Consider the following 14,489-nt stretch of genomic DNA (forward strand, 5'->3'; position numbering starts at 1 on the left):
TTGGAATAGCGTACATAGAGCGTGTTTTACGGAGACGGTGCGTAGAAAATCCACCAAGCACATCGAGTTCACAAGAAAAACGGGGAGAGAAAGACAAACACCTAGTAAAGACTCAAGCGTCAAAAACACAGCATACATTTACTACAGAGAAGCTTCAGGGACATCGCCTGTAAGAACCAGATCATAGAGCGGATTGACCAGAGCCTCACCTCCATCATCTTTTTCAGCTGCAGCAAGAGCGGGCTTCTTTGCACTTCCATCGCTCTCCTTAGGTGAACTATCATTATCTCCCATATCGACGTAAGCATTTTCAGCCGATCCCGACGATTCCGGAATAGCGGCAAGCGGCGGCGGCGAACCCAAGACGCTCGTGTCGCCAGCACCCATGTCAACGTAGCTATCCATTTTGGGCAGCTTGGCAGCATCCGATGACTGATTCCCACCCTGATTCCCACCCGACAAAAAGTCGTACTGATTGGGAACAGCTCTTCCTTGAGGTCTCGGCTCCTCCTCGTCGTCGCCTCCGAGCACGACGATGCCCGCCATATCGACGTAACTCGTGACTTTCTTCTGACGATCGCTCGAAGACATTGGCTTCGTTTCCGGCGTATACTCGCTTTCCTCTCTCTTCTTCAGCGTATCCGTCATGTCAACGTAGCTCAACTGCTTGGTCGCCGGCGGATGATCGCCCTCCGACGAGTACTCGTTTCCCTTTCTCTTCGCCGCCTTTTTCATCGTATCCGTCATATCCACGTAGCTCATCTGTTTCGCCGCCATCGCCGCCGTCGGCACCGTCGGCGGCGGCGGCACCGTCGACTGCAAAGGAACAAAGTAATCGTCGTTCATCGCATAGCTATAGACGGCTCCGACGCCGCTACTCTTGCACGCGACGAGCATCTTCTTCAACTCGTCTTCGACGACGCTCGTGGGAATGCGATCGCCCGGCAATCGTTCCCAGCAGCGCAGCATGAGCTTGTAGACGGCGTCGGGGGTCACGGGCGGGCAGGGAAGAACGAGACTACCGCTGATAATTCCGCTGAGAACTTTTTCGTTCTCCTGCCCGAAATAGGGTTGGAATCCAAAAGAGAAGATTTCCCAAAGGAGAATGCCGGTCGACCAGGTGTCCGATTCGATGGTGTATTTGCCGTCCATGATCGCCTCCGGCGCCATCCAGCGTATGGGAAGCGCGCCGCCTTTTTTTCGATAGTAATCGCCGACGTAGACGTCTTTCGCCATGCCGAAATCGGCGATCTTGACGACGTAATTCGCTTCGTCGCCGACGTCGTCGCCGCCGACGAGACAATTGCGCGCGGCGATGTCGCGATGAACGAACTTGCGCGAGGCGAGATGAGCGACGCCGGCGACGGCCTGCGAGGCGACGTTGAGAAGTTGCTCGAGGGAGAGGAGCGGGCGCACGCGCTCCTCGCTGGCGCGCGCCGCGCGAACGAATTCCTTCAGATCGCCGTGTTTCATGAGTTCGGTGATGAGATAGAGCGGTTCCTCGCGCGTGCAGACGCCGAGAAGAGCGATGACGTTCGGATGATCAAAGTCCATCATAATTTCGATCTCCTTTCGGAAATCTTCCGCCGTCTCGCGCGACGCGCCGCCTTTGACCGTCTTGACGGCGACTCGCGTTTCTTCTTCGTCTTTGAGGAGATTTTTCGCGACGGCGAGATAGACTTTTCCGAACTGGCCTTCGCCGAGTTCCTTTCCGATTTCCAATTGGCTTCGATCGAACTGGAAGTCGTCGTACTTCGGCCAATCGTTGAGCCAGTGATCGCGATTGAAATATCGATTTCCTTCGGTCATTTCTAAGCCCGGTTGCGAGATTGCGTACTCCTTCGTTCGCGTTCGCTTTCTCCAGTAAAAGAAAACGATGACGATGACGAGAGCGACGATAAGAAGCGGAAAAAAGACGCCAAGCCCAACAGCGACACCACTGGAACTTTCTAAAGAGACCAAAGACTATATAAGACATTATGTGTCGCGTTTTTATTACCCGCTCGTGTAGCCTGTTCTCTAAGTCGTCGAAATAAGATACATGGATGGCTGGCAGGGCCCTCGCCGCCGTGCTCAGTGTACGCGAAAACCGTCACGTTGTACTCGACTCCCGTTTCCAAATTTTCCAAAGCGGTAACCGTCGTTTCAACGAGTTGATTGCGCATCGGATCGTCATCCTTTATTGTCTCTTTCGCCGCCTTTCCTTGGACGTAGACGTGATAGTTTCCGGGTTCCCCGTGCCAACGATCTGAAGGAATGGTTGTAAAATTCAATTTGAACGAATCGAAGCCGGAGTCGTCGCCGCCGTCGTGAAGTGCCGTGCATCCGAGAATCGTAGGCGCAGCATTGGGAACTAAAAAAATTTCAAAAAAATTTCAACGTTAATTAATTAAATGTCACAAACCTGATTCGTTCGTTTTAATTGGAATCCTCTCTTCTGGGCCCTCGCCGGCACCTGAAGCAGCAACGGCAATAACTTCATAACGCGTATATGCCATCAGATTGCGAAATGACGTCAATCCTCGCTCCTGCTTCAAAATCGTTTTGTTTCTCTGCCAACTCAACTGTCCCTCGACAATAATTTTAATCCGGACCCACTTCAAAATCCCATTCGCTTTCCCGACAATCCATGATACAGTGACGGAATTGGCGGTTGTCGCGTAGATAGACACACCCGGAGCATCGGGAACTAGAAAAAAACAAAAAAAATACATTTGCCTGTCGACTTGGAACAAATTCAAAGAGCTTACCTCCTTCACTTGTTCGCGCCGTCTCCGTAGCCGAAGGACCATCTTCCCTAGCGCCGTACGTGATGGCAGCGACACTCGCACGATAAAACGTGTATGGTTCGAGATGTGACGCGATAATGTGATGTTCTTCAGGCTGTACAGTCCGTTTGCTTAACTCGGCGCCGCTTTCATTGGCTGCCCCATAGGTAACGCGAAAACCGCCCAAGACGCCGTTCAACGAGCACGCCACGCCGTCGTGAGTGCCGACGGAAAGCGGCGACACCCACTCGAGACGAAGACGCGTGCTATTAATCGTTTTTATAGCGAAATTTCTCGGCGGACACGACGGCGCGCTCGAGTTCGTTTGAAAGTAGCGTCGCGACGAAGATTCGTTCGCGCCCTCCGAAAACGAAGCGACGACGACAGCGTAGAAGAGAGTAAAACTGTGCAAGCCGTCGACGAGAGCACGCGTCCCCCGACCAACGGATACCGATCGACGAAACGACGTTCCATCCTGTAAAACATTCACGTCATACGATACAGGTGAGGTAAGGGCTTTTGGGCGTTCCCAAGTGACGGTGATGCTGTCGTGGGTGGAATTGTGCAGAGTGACGTTGCGCGGCGCTCTATCGTCGACTCGCGTCAAGCGCGTGCGACGCGTCGTCTCGCTCGGTATGCCGAGCCCTTCGCCGTTGTACGCGCGCAAGGAGACCTTGTAGCGCGCGGGTTTCTCGAGACCGGTGACGAGTTGAAATCGCTCCGAGCGCGCCGTTCGATGAATCGTCGTCAGCGTCGCCGGCGAGCCCGTTTCGTTCGCCCACTCGGTCGCCACTTCGTAGCCGAGTATTTCGCCGTTGGGTCGTAGGGGCGGGCCCCAAAACACCGCCAGCGTGCCGTCGTCTTCCGCTCTGACGTCGAAGGCAGACGGAGGTCCAGGACCTAAAAATATTCATAAAATAATTAATCAGATTTTATTTGACGCGTACGTCCGGGAGCCGTTCGAATTCCAACTGGGTCGCTTTCCGGTCCCGTCCAGTTGGGATTTCGTAGATTGTACGCCCACATGACGAAACGATATTCGGTGAGTCCGACGAGGTCGGAAACGCGCCATCGATAGAGATCGCCGGCGACGACACGCAGCTCGTCGGGTCGAAGTATCACGGGCGGCTTTGCTTCATTTCGGCCCGTCACGAGCGACCAGTACGTGAAAGCGTAGCTGATTCGACCGTTCGGCTTTTCGGGCGGTTTCCATTCGAGCAAAGCCGACGCGTCGTCAACCGACTCCAGCGGAATTTCGAAGTACGACAATTTTCCGGGTTCTACAGAAAGGTAAAACTCGCCAAAGAAAAAAGTCCGTTGATTTGAGACTCACTTCCTTCGGGCGTCCACGCAAAGACTGTAGACGATTTGTTTGGATTGCCGTTCGCTGCGACGGTGATGCGATAATAGGTGTACGGGGTTAGCCTTTGAATTTCATATTTGGTTTCGCTGCCATCTACTTTGGCCTCCTTTGGGGCGTCAGACCCTGCTTCCTCTTTGTAGGAAATCGTATAGAATTTCGGAGGGGCGGTGACGTTATTCGCTGAAACGTTTTGCCAGCGAATCAAGAGCGCTGTCGAATTGATCTTTATGACCCGAGTCGCTTCCAATCCTTCCGGAGCACCAACAACTAAGAATTGATCAAACCCTTGCAATAATAATTTATTTAAAAAAAGAGGTGTGCGTACCCTTTGGCTGAGTTTGAACAGTTGTCGGATGTTGTTGCCGTACGCCCCAGCCTTTCGATGTTCTCGCGTCCATGGCAACGGAGTACGCCTTGCCGCTCTCTAAGCCGCCGACGACTTTGAACGTTTCGTCTTCGTTCGCAAATATCATAAACGACGAAGAGTCGGCGCGACGACGTCGACCGGTCGGCGCCGACGTTACGACGATGCGATACTGCATGATCTTTCCTCGGGGATCGCTCGGCGGCGACCAGCTGACGCCAAGAGCCGTCGTTCCGATCGAATCAACGCGAGTAATGGTCGGAGGTCCAGGAACTAAAGAAACACTAGAAATAATCGTTGTATTTGTATTTGCTGCCGTCTCACCGTCTTCATCTGTTCGGATAGTGAAATCTTCGCTTTTAGGTCCTATACCTTTCGTCGTTTCGCCAGCGACGGAGATGAGATAGTCCGTAAAGGCGAGCAAACCGTCGATCGTAGCAGATAAAACGTTTCCGGGAACGGTGATGCGCTTCTCGTTAACGGCGTCGTTTTGCGGCCGATAGAAGACGACGTAGTTGAGTCGACCATTGCGACTGTCCTCCGGAATGGAATTCCAACGAATCGTAATATTGTCTTTGTGAATCGCCGCCGTCGAAACGCTTCCGGGTGGAACACTCGGAGCTATAAAAAAAAATAGAAAAAAATAGATTCGTTATTAAATTATTTGAAAAATAATCGAACTTCCGTCAGGTGTCTTCACAATCATTCTAACGGACGGCACTCCTCGTCCGACTTTCGTCGCCGCCGTCACTGTGACGGCGTACTCGCGACCCGAGCGAACATTCGGTATGGTGGTATTGCGAGTGGAGGGGGGGAATTTCTCTTCGCCACGAGCCAAGAGACCGCCCAAGTAGACGTTAACGTAATAGTCCGTGATGATACCGTTTCGATGTTCCAATTGCGGCGGTTTCCATCGTACAATCATATGCGCGCCGAGCTCCGGAGTAAAGCGACCCTCGCCGGAAATATTAAGCGGAGGACCGTCGGGTGCTAAAAAAATTATTTAAAATAATAATTTCTTTTATGATTATGAGACTTCTTACTTCCTTCCTTTGTGTTTCCTTTGACAAAGTCACTCAAACCGGACGAGCCGGAAATTGTGATAGCCTCCACTTGAACGGCGTATTCGGAGAACGGATTTAGTCCCGTCACCGTGGCGAATTTCGGCGGCGGCGTTCCAACGACGTCGAATTTTGGCGTGCAGATGCACTTGTTTTCATTCGACGGGCGTCGGCACGCGATAACGGAAAACATTCTGACGTCAGCGCCGCTGTATTTCCAAGAGACGCTTAAAGAATCGGTCCCGGTTGATTGGATGGATAGATCCGTGGGACTGTTGCCTCCTTTTTGTACATTCACCACATTGAAGCGTTTATTTGCCGTCAGACCGGAATAACTCGTCGCTTTGACGTCTATAAGGGAGAAGGACGTCGCTGACGATTTGATGACGGTCGTAAAGTCGTTTAGCACGCATTTTCCGTTCAGAGCGCAAGTACACGAATCGCCCGAACACTTTATAAAAAAACCATTAGATATTAATTAAATAACTATTGATTTCTTCTTCTTCTTGCCTTATCGGGATGTTGAGCGTTTATCGTCTCAGGCAATAGGCCGGCAATGCTGACGATCACCTCTTTGACGCCGCTTTCCGCATCGACGGCGTTCACTTCCAACGAAAGCAATCCCGCTTGGGAACGAGTCGTGCAAAACGACGTATCGCTAATGGGTAAGCGATTGCGATTCCACACGGAGACATTGCCTATAGTTGGCGACTCATAATCCGTATAAACGGTAAACGTATCATTTATCGCGTGACCGAAAATGTCCTTGGCTTCGATCTCAACCTGATACGTTTCCCCGTTGCTAAGTGACAGCGGAACGAGCCACTGTTGAACTGACGGCTGAAGAAAAACGTCGCTATCGACCATCGACCAGCCGTTGATTTCCTTCTTTCGCAACCACGCGCGAAACGACGTCACTCCAACGTCATTCGCGGAGGCGACGCCGGAAAACGAGAGCGGCGACGCGGACGTATCATACGTCGGTCGTCGAACGTCGACTCGATATAAAAGCCACGGATTCGTTCTGATATACGTATTGAAGAAATGATCGGACGTCCATTCGACGACGACGGCGTCGCGTTCGTCGTCTTTCGTCAGCCAAACGCCGTTGATCGCCGACCGAAACGAAATATCGGAGCCTTTCGCGACGTCGACGCGCGAATCGTCGTCGGCGAGAACGAGCGTACGCGCGACGGTCGTCGTACCGTTCGTCGACGTCGCGTTCATCTCGATCATGAGAAGCGTGTACGGGGGATTGTAGTGAGAGAAGGATATGGGCGTCGGAACGGGTTGCTCGTGCGTCGCGTGCCGAAGGACGTGACCGCGTGCCGGATGAACGGCTTTGACGGCGGAACCGGCGATCGGTTCGAGTGGATAGACGGCCCAGTTGTAGGTGAGAGTGCATGGAGATAGGCATGTCCAGCCGTTCCAGTAGATTTCGAAGCCACTGTGAATGCGACTGTTGCCTGAGATGATGTTCGGAGTGACGTCGAGGATTGTGGCGGTTCGACCCGGCTTGGCGACTTGGTTGCAATTGCCGTTCCAGTTTGGAAGCGGCTTTAGGCAGTTGAACGGCACTTTGGATTGATCTAGACACGAGAAAAAAGAGTTTAAGAGCTCTCTGTAGCTGTCTGTTCTTACTGGCTGCGCGAGCGCATTCGCTGATGTCATAGAACAGAGTCCCCGATCGAAAACAGGTGTCGCATCTTCGGCCAGTTGCTTGACTATTGCATTGGCACTGCCCGGTCACTCTATCGCAATCCAAACGAAGAGATCCAGCTCTGTGACAATCACACGCTAAAAAACAACAAATCACAGTATACATATACATATATAATATAGCAGCTCTACCTTTACAGCCATTCGAATCAAAATCGTAATAATTCTGACTGCAGGTATCGCAGTTTTTTCCCGTGACGCCCGCTTTGCACGTGCACGAACCCGTCGCTTTATTGCAGTTAAGCGAAGTGGAGCCGGTTTGGCTGCACGCGCAGACGCTGCATCCCTGCGCGGCGAGCGAATAAAACCCGTCCTTGCACGCATCGCATCGGAGGCCGGTCGCGCCGCTCTTGCACGTGCAACGCCCCGTTTGAACATTGCAAGAATTCGAAACGGAGCCATTTAGATTGCATTGACACAACTGGCATCCTGATGATGAAAAACTGTAATGATCTTTCATACACGTGTCGCACTTGTCGCCCGTCACGCCCGGACGGCAACGACAGACGCCGGTCTCTTTGTTACAGGCGTCGGAGAGGGATCCAATAGCGTAGCAATTGCACGACTGGCATCCGTGTCCGGTAAGATTATGATATCCGTTCAAGCACACGGAACAGTCGAGACCGGTCACGCCTGGCTTGCACTGACAGTAGCGGCCGAATGATGAACATTCTGACGTTTCTGTGCCCAAAGGATGGCAATTGGGACACTCTAGAATAGAAATGACGAATGTCTTATATTTGCTAATCGCGTCTACCTTTTACTGTTAGCTGAATTATGCTGCTATTGAATTTGAACGGATTAACGGCGAAGCACGTGTACTTTCCGCTGTCGTTCACGTGCAAAAACGTGATTGTCAAATTGGAGGAGATGTCCGCGTATTGCCCGTTGACAGTGCCCCCGCTTGTCGTCACTCCACGAATCGGGCCATTCGGACCCGTCCAGATGAGCGACGGCGTTGGCTTGGCCGTCGCTCCGCACTGAAGCGTAACGGAAGAGTTCTCAAGCGCGCTGACAGATAGAGGAACAGACAGCATTCGAACAGGACCTTATAAATAAAATTTAATTAATTAATTAATTAATTAATTAATTAAATATTTTTATACTTTGCACGTTTAGCGTGACGTCGGCGCACTGCAATTCGGTGCAGCAGGAAAAGAGACCCGAATCGCATCGTTGAACGTTAGAAATCGCAATCGAACTCGTTATGTTTACGCGACCGCCTCCAGTGAGAAGTCGAGTCGAATTTCTCACCGTTACTCGACCCTCCGAAACGGCTTCGAGGAGGTAGTCCAAGAAGACCATGTTGTAGTCCCATTCGACGGTCGTTTGCTGCGAACCTTCCGCGTGGCATGTCAGGATGACGTTGTCGCCTTCGTTCGCCGTAACGGAACTTCGCTCGGCTGTGATTGCGAGCGGAAGGGGCGTTAGGATCGGTTGCGAAGCTGTAGGAGTGAAGGAAGTCGGTGAAAGCGCCGATGTGAACGATAGGACGTAGAGAGATAACGATAGGACGGTCTGAAGGGAAGGAGACGCAGTTCAGTTCACATCCTATAGAAGGGCGGTTCCCTGGAACGCTTTCTTTAGGTGTTAGAAAGAAAAGCGTTTATCCAGCGATCCACCCTCTTTCGTTTCTCCGATGTTTCGACGACTTACGCGAGCGTACGTGTGCAAGTGGCGACGATTTCGGCTTTGCAACATCGCCAGTTGCTGGAGTAGACTCGACGGCTTCCTTCTTCGAGGAAACGTCGGAAGGAAATGAAGAGCATGCGTAATAAGAAAGGTTGCTGTAGTTAATTAGGAATTCGCTAGCTACGCCTACAACCGGATGCTTGCGATGTCTACCACGCCCATGACAGATACAATGCAATGTTTATTCAGTTCTTATGATACAGCGGAGCTAAGTCGTCTCTTCCTCAGACTCGTCCACTTCGAAGACAGTGTCGAGTCGATTTGCGTTCTGAAATTGGGAAGAATCGCGTTCGTTTTTCAGAGAATCCGAGTGGTCGTCAGCTGTTGCTTTCTTTTCCTTTTTCTTTTTACGTTTTCTTTTGCAGAATGTACACAGGCCGACAAGAAGACTTACAGCTGCGCCGAAATCGCTGTTGTGAGCTCCACCCAAGCTCATCTTAGTGCTTGTGGCTACTTCAGGTGTTAGCGCGCGCGCACGTTCGTCAGTGGTTTTTTATCCGGTGGCCTGCATGAGCTCGAAGAGGGAAATCGACAAGGGCCTACTATCTAATATCATCCGCCACACGGACGCACACAATCGGGTAAGTTCTAACGATGTTAGCTAGCAGCTTTGTGCGATATTCGTGGAGATAGGTGCGCGAAGAGCGAGAAATGTGGCGATTGTACGAACAAGAAAAACGGGCACCGTCGCGACGGCGAGATCGACGGCACAGCGACGAAAGGTAAGCATGGACTTCGTACAGTACAGGTTCGCGAGAAGGAGAAATTAGTCTTCTTACCAGATATCGACATCGCGATTCGTTGCGGCGTCGGAGAAAAGACGATAAGGACGAGGAGGACTCTTTTCACTGGACGCGAAAGCTGATGGAGATGGAGGAAGACGATCCGACGCGGTACAGCCGGGACGTTTAGCGTTTGCTTTTTTTAAATGCCCCGCATGTCGTATAGGTGGGGACACAGCGGATACAAGGAACTTCATCCGGAAGAATTCGGACTGCCGTCCGCCGCTCGCGAAAAATCGCCTCCGAAAACGAAAAAATTAAAAAAGGACAAGAAGAGAAAGAAAAAATCGAGTTCAAAGACGAAGAAGAAGAAGAAGAGAAAAAAAGAAGAAAAGGACACTGATACAGAATATAGTACAGAAGAGGAGGATAGCAGTTCGTATAATAGTCCCAATACAGATCGATGATAATAACTTGGAAAGGAGCAAGCGTCTCTTATAAAAAAAATACCGGACCCCAATCTAAGAAGAATCATCAAATTCTAAAGCTTCTAGTTTCTCAATCATTGTCTTCAGCGCTTCTTGAGACTAAATGGGGCGTAATTAATGTTTTAAAAGGACAGCTTCGTTGTCTTACCTCTTCGTGAAATCGTATTTTACTGTCTGCCAGCTCAGTGAAGAGTTCCTTCATGTCAATTCGCTTGTACTTGTGCCAGCGATCCAGTTCCGCTTTCAAGTCCGAGTTGGCTACTTCGACGGCGTTGGCCGCCTTTTCAGCCCGCTCCTCGAGCTGAAAGAGATCATAAATCGTCCAAATGTTCACGAATAGTCTACTTTTGATCTTACATCTGTTACTATTCGCTGGAGACTCGCTACTTTGTCCGATTGTCTCGCTGCTGTAGCCTACATATTTAGAAGTCGTGTTTAGACGCTAAAAATCTTATCTATCTTCTATACTTCATCTAGATCTTCTCGCTTCTTGGCGAGATCTTCCGAAACCACTTCGTGGTCCATCTGAATCATATCGCGACGACGAAGAACTTGCTAGATAGAGATAAATCGCGATAAAGCAAGAAATTAGATAGGCAAAAAATTAATAAATTCTCTACGCGATGACGACAAAGTAAAAAGCCTTTTTGTCTAATAAATCTCTAGTCTGCTGCAGTAAAAACGTTTTTGCTTACCTTCGCTGAATCCGTATAAAGATAGTACTCTTTTAGAGGATAGAGAACAGCTGCGTCGAGTCCGTCATGCTGCAGTACAAAAAGGTATATGTGTAAAGCTGATATGCGGTTGTAGTGCGTTTACGGAATTATCTAGAGCTTTGATTTGCTTGTCGATGCAATAGGTCGCCTCACTGAGCATAGCGCGCAGATCGTCGTTCGATTTAAGCCATCGCTGATAGGCCATTGAGTTGAACTTCAACGACGACAAAAACGCTGCAATAATAAGGTACACCGTCAATATTATTTATTATTTATTCATTATTATTATTTACTGTCTTCCTCATCGAAGAGTTTTTGTATTATTTTTCGTACTTCGCCTAGACGACTTTTGAGTTCGTCTAGATATTCCGACGTCCCAACGAATTGGGGCTCCGGATTGCGAAGAAGGAGCTGGGCGACGGACGTCTTTACCGTCTCGCCGATTCGGCTCAAGAGACTCGGCACGTCGCGATGAGCGTCAGCAAAAACCTTACGCAAATAGAACGAATAGAAAAAGACGTTCTCTCCCCTCCCTTGATTATATACCACGTCCGGAGTGGTGAGAAACGTGTGAAAATCGGCGTTGAAAGACAGTACAGGATGGCAGGCTATACGATTAAGAAACTTATTCAGGGCTTTTTGTCGAGCCAGTATGAAGGCCGGCGTGAAGTGATTGAATCGCTGTAGGGAGTGTTTCTCCGGCATAGGCTAAAATCGAAGGCTTTTTGAATGAACAAGCGGAGAAAATGAGGACGTACTGGAAGCAAGTGAGCCGGAAAAGCGTGCTCAAGTCGACCGCGAAGCCACGCGAAGTCCGTATAGCGTCGATGAACGGCGTATTTGGCAGCGTCGAAAGTTTCACGACGAGTTGTCTAAGAAAAAAATTATGTAGTCTATGTTCTCTACTGATGACCACGCCCCCGCATCTCACCTTCGTTTTCACCAAATACAGAATGTAGTTTTCCTTTTCGATTCGCTGCGGATCGCAAACGACGACTTCGACGTCGCTCAAATCGCGCTCGAGTTTCGATCCTTTGAGCGTCGTTAGATCGTGATCGACTTTCGACGACGACGCGTTCGATTGACGTCGCGAGCCGCTCGCGCCGCTCGCGCCGCCGAAAACGGGGTGCAAACGCGATGTGGGGGCCACTGACGATGGGAGAACCTTCTCGCGCGATGCGTTCTGCTTCACTGATACTTCGGTGAACGATTCGTACGAATCGGGGGCTGGGTTGTCTGTATCGTCGTTTCCTCGCGTTGGCGTCGTCGAATCGGCGTCGTCTGATGGCGTGGGAGCCGTGAGCGGGTCGTTGAAAGGGTTCGACTGGCCGGATGCCTCCTGTGAGAGACGAGAAAGCTTGATGAGAACTGTTGGAGGGCCGTGCTTATGGTGTATACCAAGTCGGCGGAGTGATCGTCGTTTTCCATTCTCTACTATCCGGGTTTGCACTTGGAGAAGTCCCGGTTGTCAGACTACGACTGTGCAATTTTGCTACAACTAGCTGACTACCCGTCTTTGACGGGGGATGCAGATGTGATTTTGAATAACGAAAAATGAAATGCATTAATTAGACTTAGGAAGAAGGGAGCGATTTTAGTGGATAGAATTCTAAAACTGAATACGCGTTTTGCGATTATGAGAGGACTTCTGAGTAGACGACATTGGCCGTTTCCTCAGATTCTGCAAAAAGGAACATCTTTTTAGAGCTGCTGACTCTTGAGCACCCAACGTAAAATTGGCCATGCGAGAAACAGGGAGTAATAAGAGAGAGGCCTACGGTGTCTAATATTTGTTTGTTTATTGTCATAGCAAAGGAAGAGCAAACAGGGAATTGAAGGCGTTTGAACGGTGTTGTTGTGTTGGAAGGAGTGAGAGGGATTCTAGGGATAAAAACTCTTTGGGATTGGAATTGTCCCATAGCAATTGTTGCTTCGATGATGTTTGGTCGTAGTTGCTTTATTATTAGTTTTGTTCCATTGCAGAGTTTAGGGGGATCAAGGTTTCTGAGAAGTATTATTGGTGAACCAATCTTGAGCCTAAGCTTGTGAGGAGGCATGCCAGGTGAGTTCAAAGAATTTAGGAACTCTGTTGAATAATTGACGGCGTCGTTGACATCGGCTGTTTTGTCGATGGATGTGTATATTTGTTTGTGAGTGCCTATGTTGTCCAGCAGTTTGTCGTTGATGAAGTCTACAGTATCGTTTGTTGGGGCGAGGATGGCACGTTGGGATAGCCAGGTGATGTTGTGAAAATTCTGCGATAGTTCAGGAAAGACACTCTGTCGAGCAATTGTTGAAGTGTGTAAACTAATTTTCCGCAAGGAATTCGAATGAGGCCATTGTGTGGATTTACAGGAATTTGACCGTTTCCAATAGAAAGTAGCAAGTTCGCGTGTGCTGCTGCGTCGATATCGTTGTACATGTGAACTCGCATGTTTTTGCGAAGACGAAGTGTTTGAACGTGAGGCCAAAGAAGCTTAGAGGATTTTAGTGGAGCGTTTATTTCGTCGGCTCTAGTTCCTCGGGGTATGATAGGCAGTGTTTGGCGAAAGTCTCCGGCTAGGACTAATAGCTTACCTCCCATTCCATTAGGAGATCGTTGTTAAGCAAATCTTGTACAGTAGTGTTTAGTGCTTCAAAGGCATTTTTGTGGGACATTGTGCATTCGTCCCACACAATGACTTTCGCGCGCCTGAGGAGTTCAGCTCGGGATGTACGTTTGCTAATGTTGCACGTCGGATTTTCAATGTTATTTAGATCGAGGGGGAGTTTAAATGTAGAGTGGACTGTTTTACCACCCGTTAGTAATGTAGCAGCAATTCCTGAAGAGGCGACGGCAATCGCTATCTGACGATGTGCGCGAATATGAGCAAGAAAGAGATTGAGCAAAAAGGTCTTTCCTGTTCCTCCGGGAGCATCAAGAAATATAATATTTCTTGTAGGAGTTTGTGCGAGTTGCGAAAGACGTTCAAACGCGTGTCGTTGATCGGAAGAAAGCATAGGTATTCTTTGTTCTGTTGTTCGCTGCAGTCACTCTATGTCGTAAGAGTACTCGATTGCTATTTCTCTGGGCAGGTCGGCTAGGGTCGGTTGTGATCTGTTGGGTGCGGGTAGGCTGTATTCCGTAATTGGCTTTCCGCTTGGAAATGAGAGCAACTTATCTTCTAGGTATATAAGTGCTCTGTTAAAAATTCAATGGGCGTATAGTTTAGTTGCAGATTTTGTGTTAGGCTTCTGACAAACGTAGAAAGGCCCGTACGCGTCTACGATTCAGTAGGAGTGCACCGGTATAGGCCCGTACGCGTCTATACGACTTAGTCGTGTTCCGGCATAGGCCCGTACGCGTCTACGGCTTAGTGTGGGAACGCGGAACAGTCGGCGCCGAATGCCCGCAGGCTAGACAAAACGTAGAAAGGCCCGTACGCGTCTACGACTTACTGTACACATAGGCCCGTACGCGAATACGGTTTGGTGTCCCGGCACAGCCCCGTACGTCACTTCGCTTTTTGAGTATAGATAAAGTCGTGTTGACAAACTAAAGTGCAGTGTAATGAAATCTGGAGTTGATACTCTCTTCGCGGTCGCGTGGACGACCG

At 49.8% G+C, this 14,489-nt stretch overlaps 3 protein-coding genes across 4 annotated transcripts; 1 reads left to right on the forward strand and 2 right to left on the reverse strand.

Annotated features, from left to right (window-relative positions):
* Positions 1-6: 6 nt before the first annotated feature.
* Positions 7-9,847, reverse strand: LOC136190365 (uncharacterized). The gene is made up of 16 exons (XM_065978498.1): positions 8,932-9,847; positions 8,382-8,793; positions 8,033-8,323; positions 7,408-7,986; positions 7,198-7,353; positions 6,067-7,145; positions 5,539-6,007; positions 5,177-5,485; positions 4,820-5,116; positions 4,457-4,768; positions 4,102-4,398; positions 3,716-4,048; positions 2,751-3,668; positions 2,405-2,689; positions 2,000-2,353; positions 7-1,949 (listed from the first exon to the last, which is right to left on the reverse strand). The coding sequence occupies exons 1-16, from the start codon at positions 8,974-8,976 to the stop codon at positions 142-144; spliced, it is 7,944 nt and encodes a 2,647-aa protein (XP_065834570.1). The 5' UTR covers positions 8,977-9,847; the 3' UTR covers positions 7-141.
* On the forward strand, positions 9,178-10,204 carry LOC136190374 (uncharacterized protein NKAPD1-like). 2 transcript variants are annotated; one of them, XM_065978510.1, is made up of 4 exons: positions 9,178-9,548; positions 9,601-9,689; positions 9,738-9,860; positions 9,916-10,204. In XM_065978510.1, the coding sequence occupies exons 1-4, from the start codon at positions 9,477-9,479 to the stop codon at positions 10,154-10,156; spliced, it is 525 nt and encodes a 174-aa protein (XP_065834582.1). In that variant the 5' UTR covers positions 9,178-9,476; the 3' UTR covers positions 10,157-10,204. The 2 variants fall into 2 exon arrangements, with proteins under 2 accessions (XP_065834582.1, XP_065834583.1); XM_065978511.1 differs by having other exon boundaries at positions 9,185-9,548; positions 9,750-9,860.
* LOC136190370 (sorting nexin-7-like) lies at positions 9,946-14,458 on the reverse strand. Its single transcript, XM_065978506.1, has 12 exons — positions 14,410-14,458; positions 12,292-12,390; positions 11,825-12,232; positions 11,652-11,765; positions 11,440-11,601; positions 11,187-11,382; positions 10,997-11,127; positions 10,873-10,941; positions 10,646-10,732; positions 10,535-10,591; positions 10,326-10,478; positions 9,946-10,276 (listed from the first exon to the last, which is right to left on the reverse strand). The coding sequence occupies exons 2-12, from the start codon at positions 12,319-12,321 to the stop codon at positions 10,211-10,213; spliced, it is 1,473 nt and encodes a 490-aa protein (XP_065834578.1). The 5' UTR covers positions 12,322-12,390; positions 14,410-14,458; the 3' UTR covers positions 9,946-10,210.
* Between the last annotated feature and the right edge of the window lie 31 nt (positions 14,459-14,489).

This window comes from Oscarella lobularis, chromosome 8 (assembly GCF_947507565.1).
Source record: "Oscarella lobularis chromosome 8, ooOscLobu1.1, whole genome shotgun sequence".
In the NCBI taxonomy this organism is placed as follows: Eukaryota; Metazoa; Porifera; class Homoscleromorpha; order Homosclerophorida; family Oscarellidae; genus Oscarella; species Oscarella lobularis.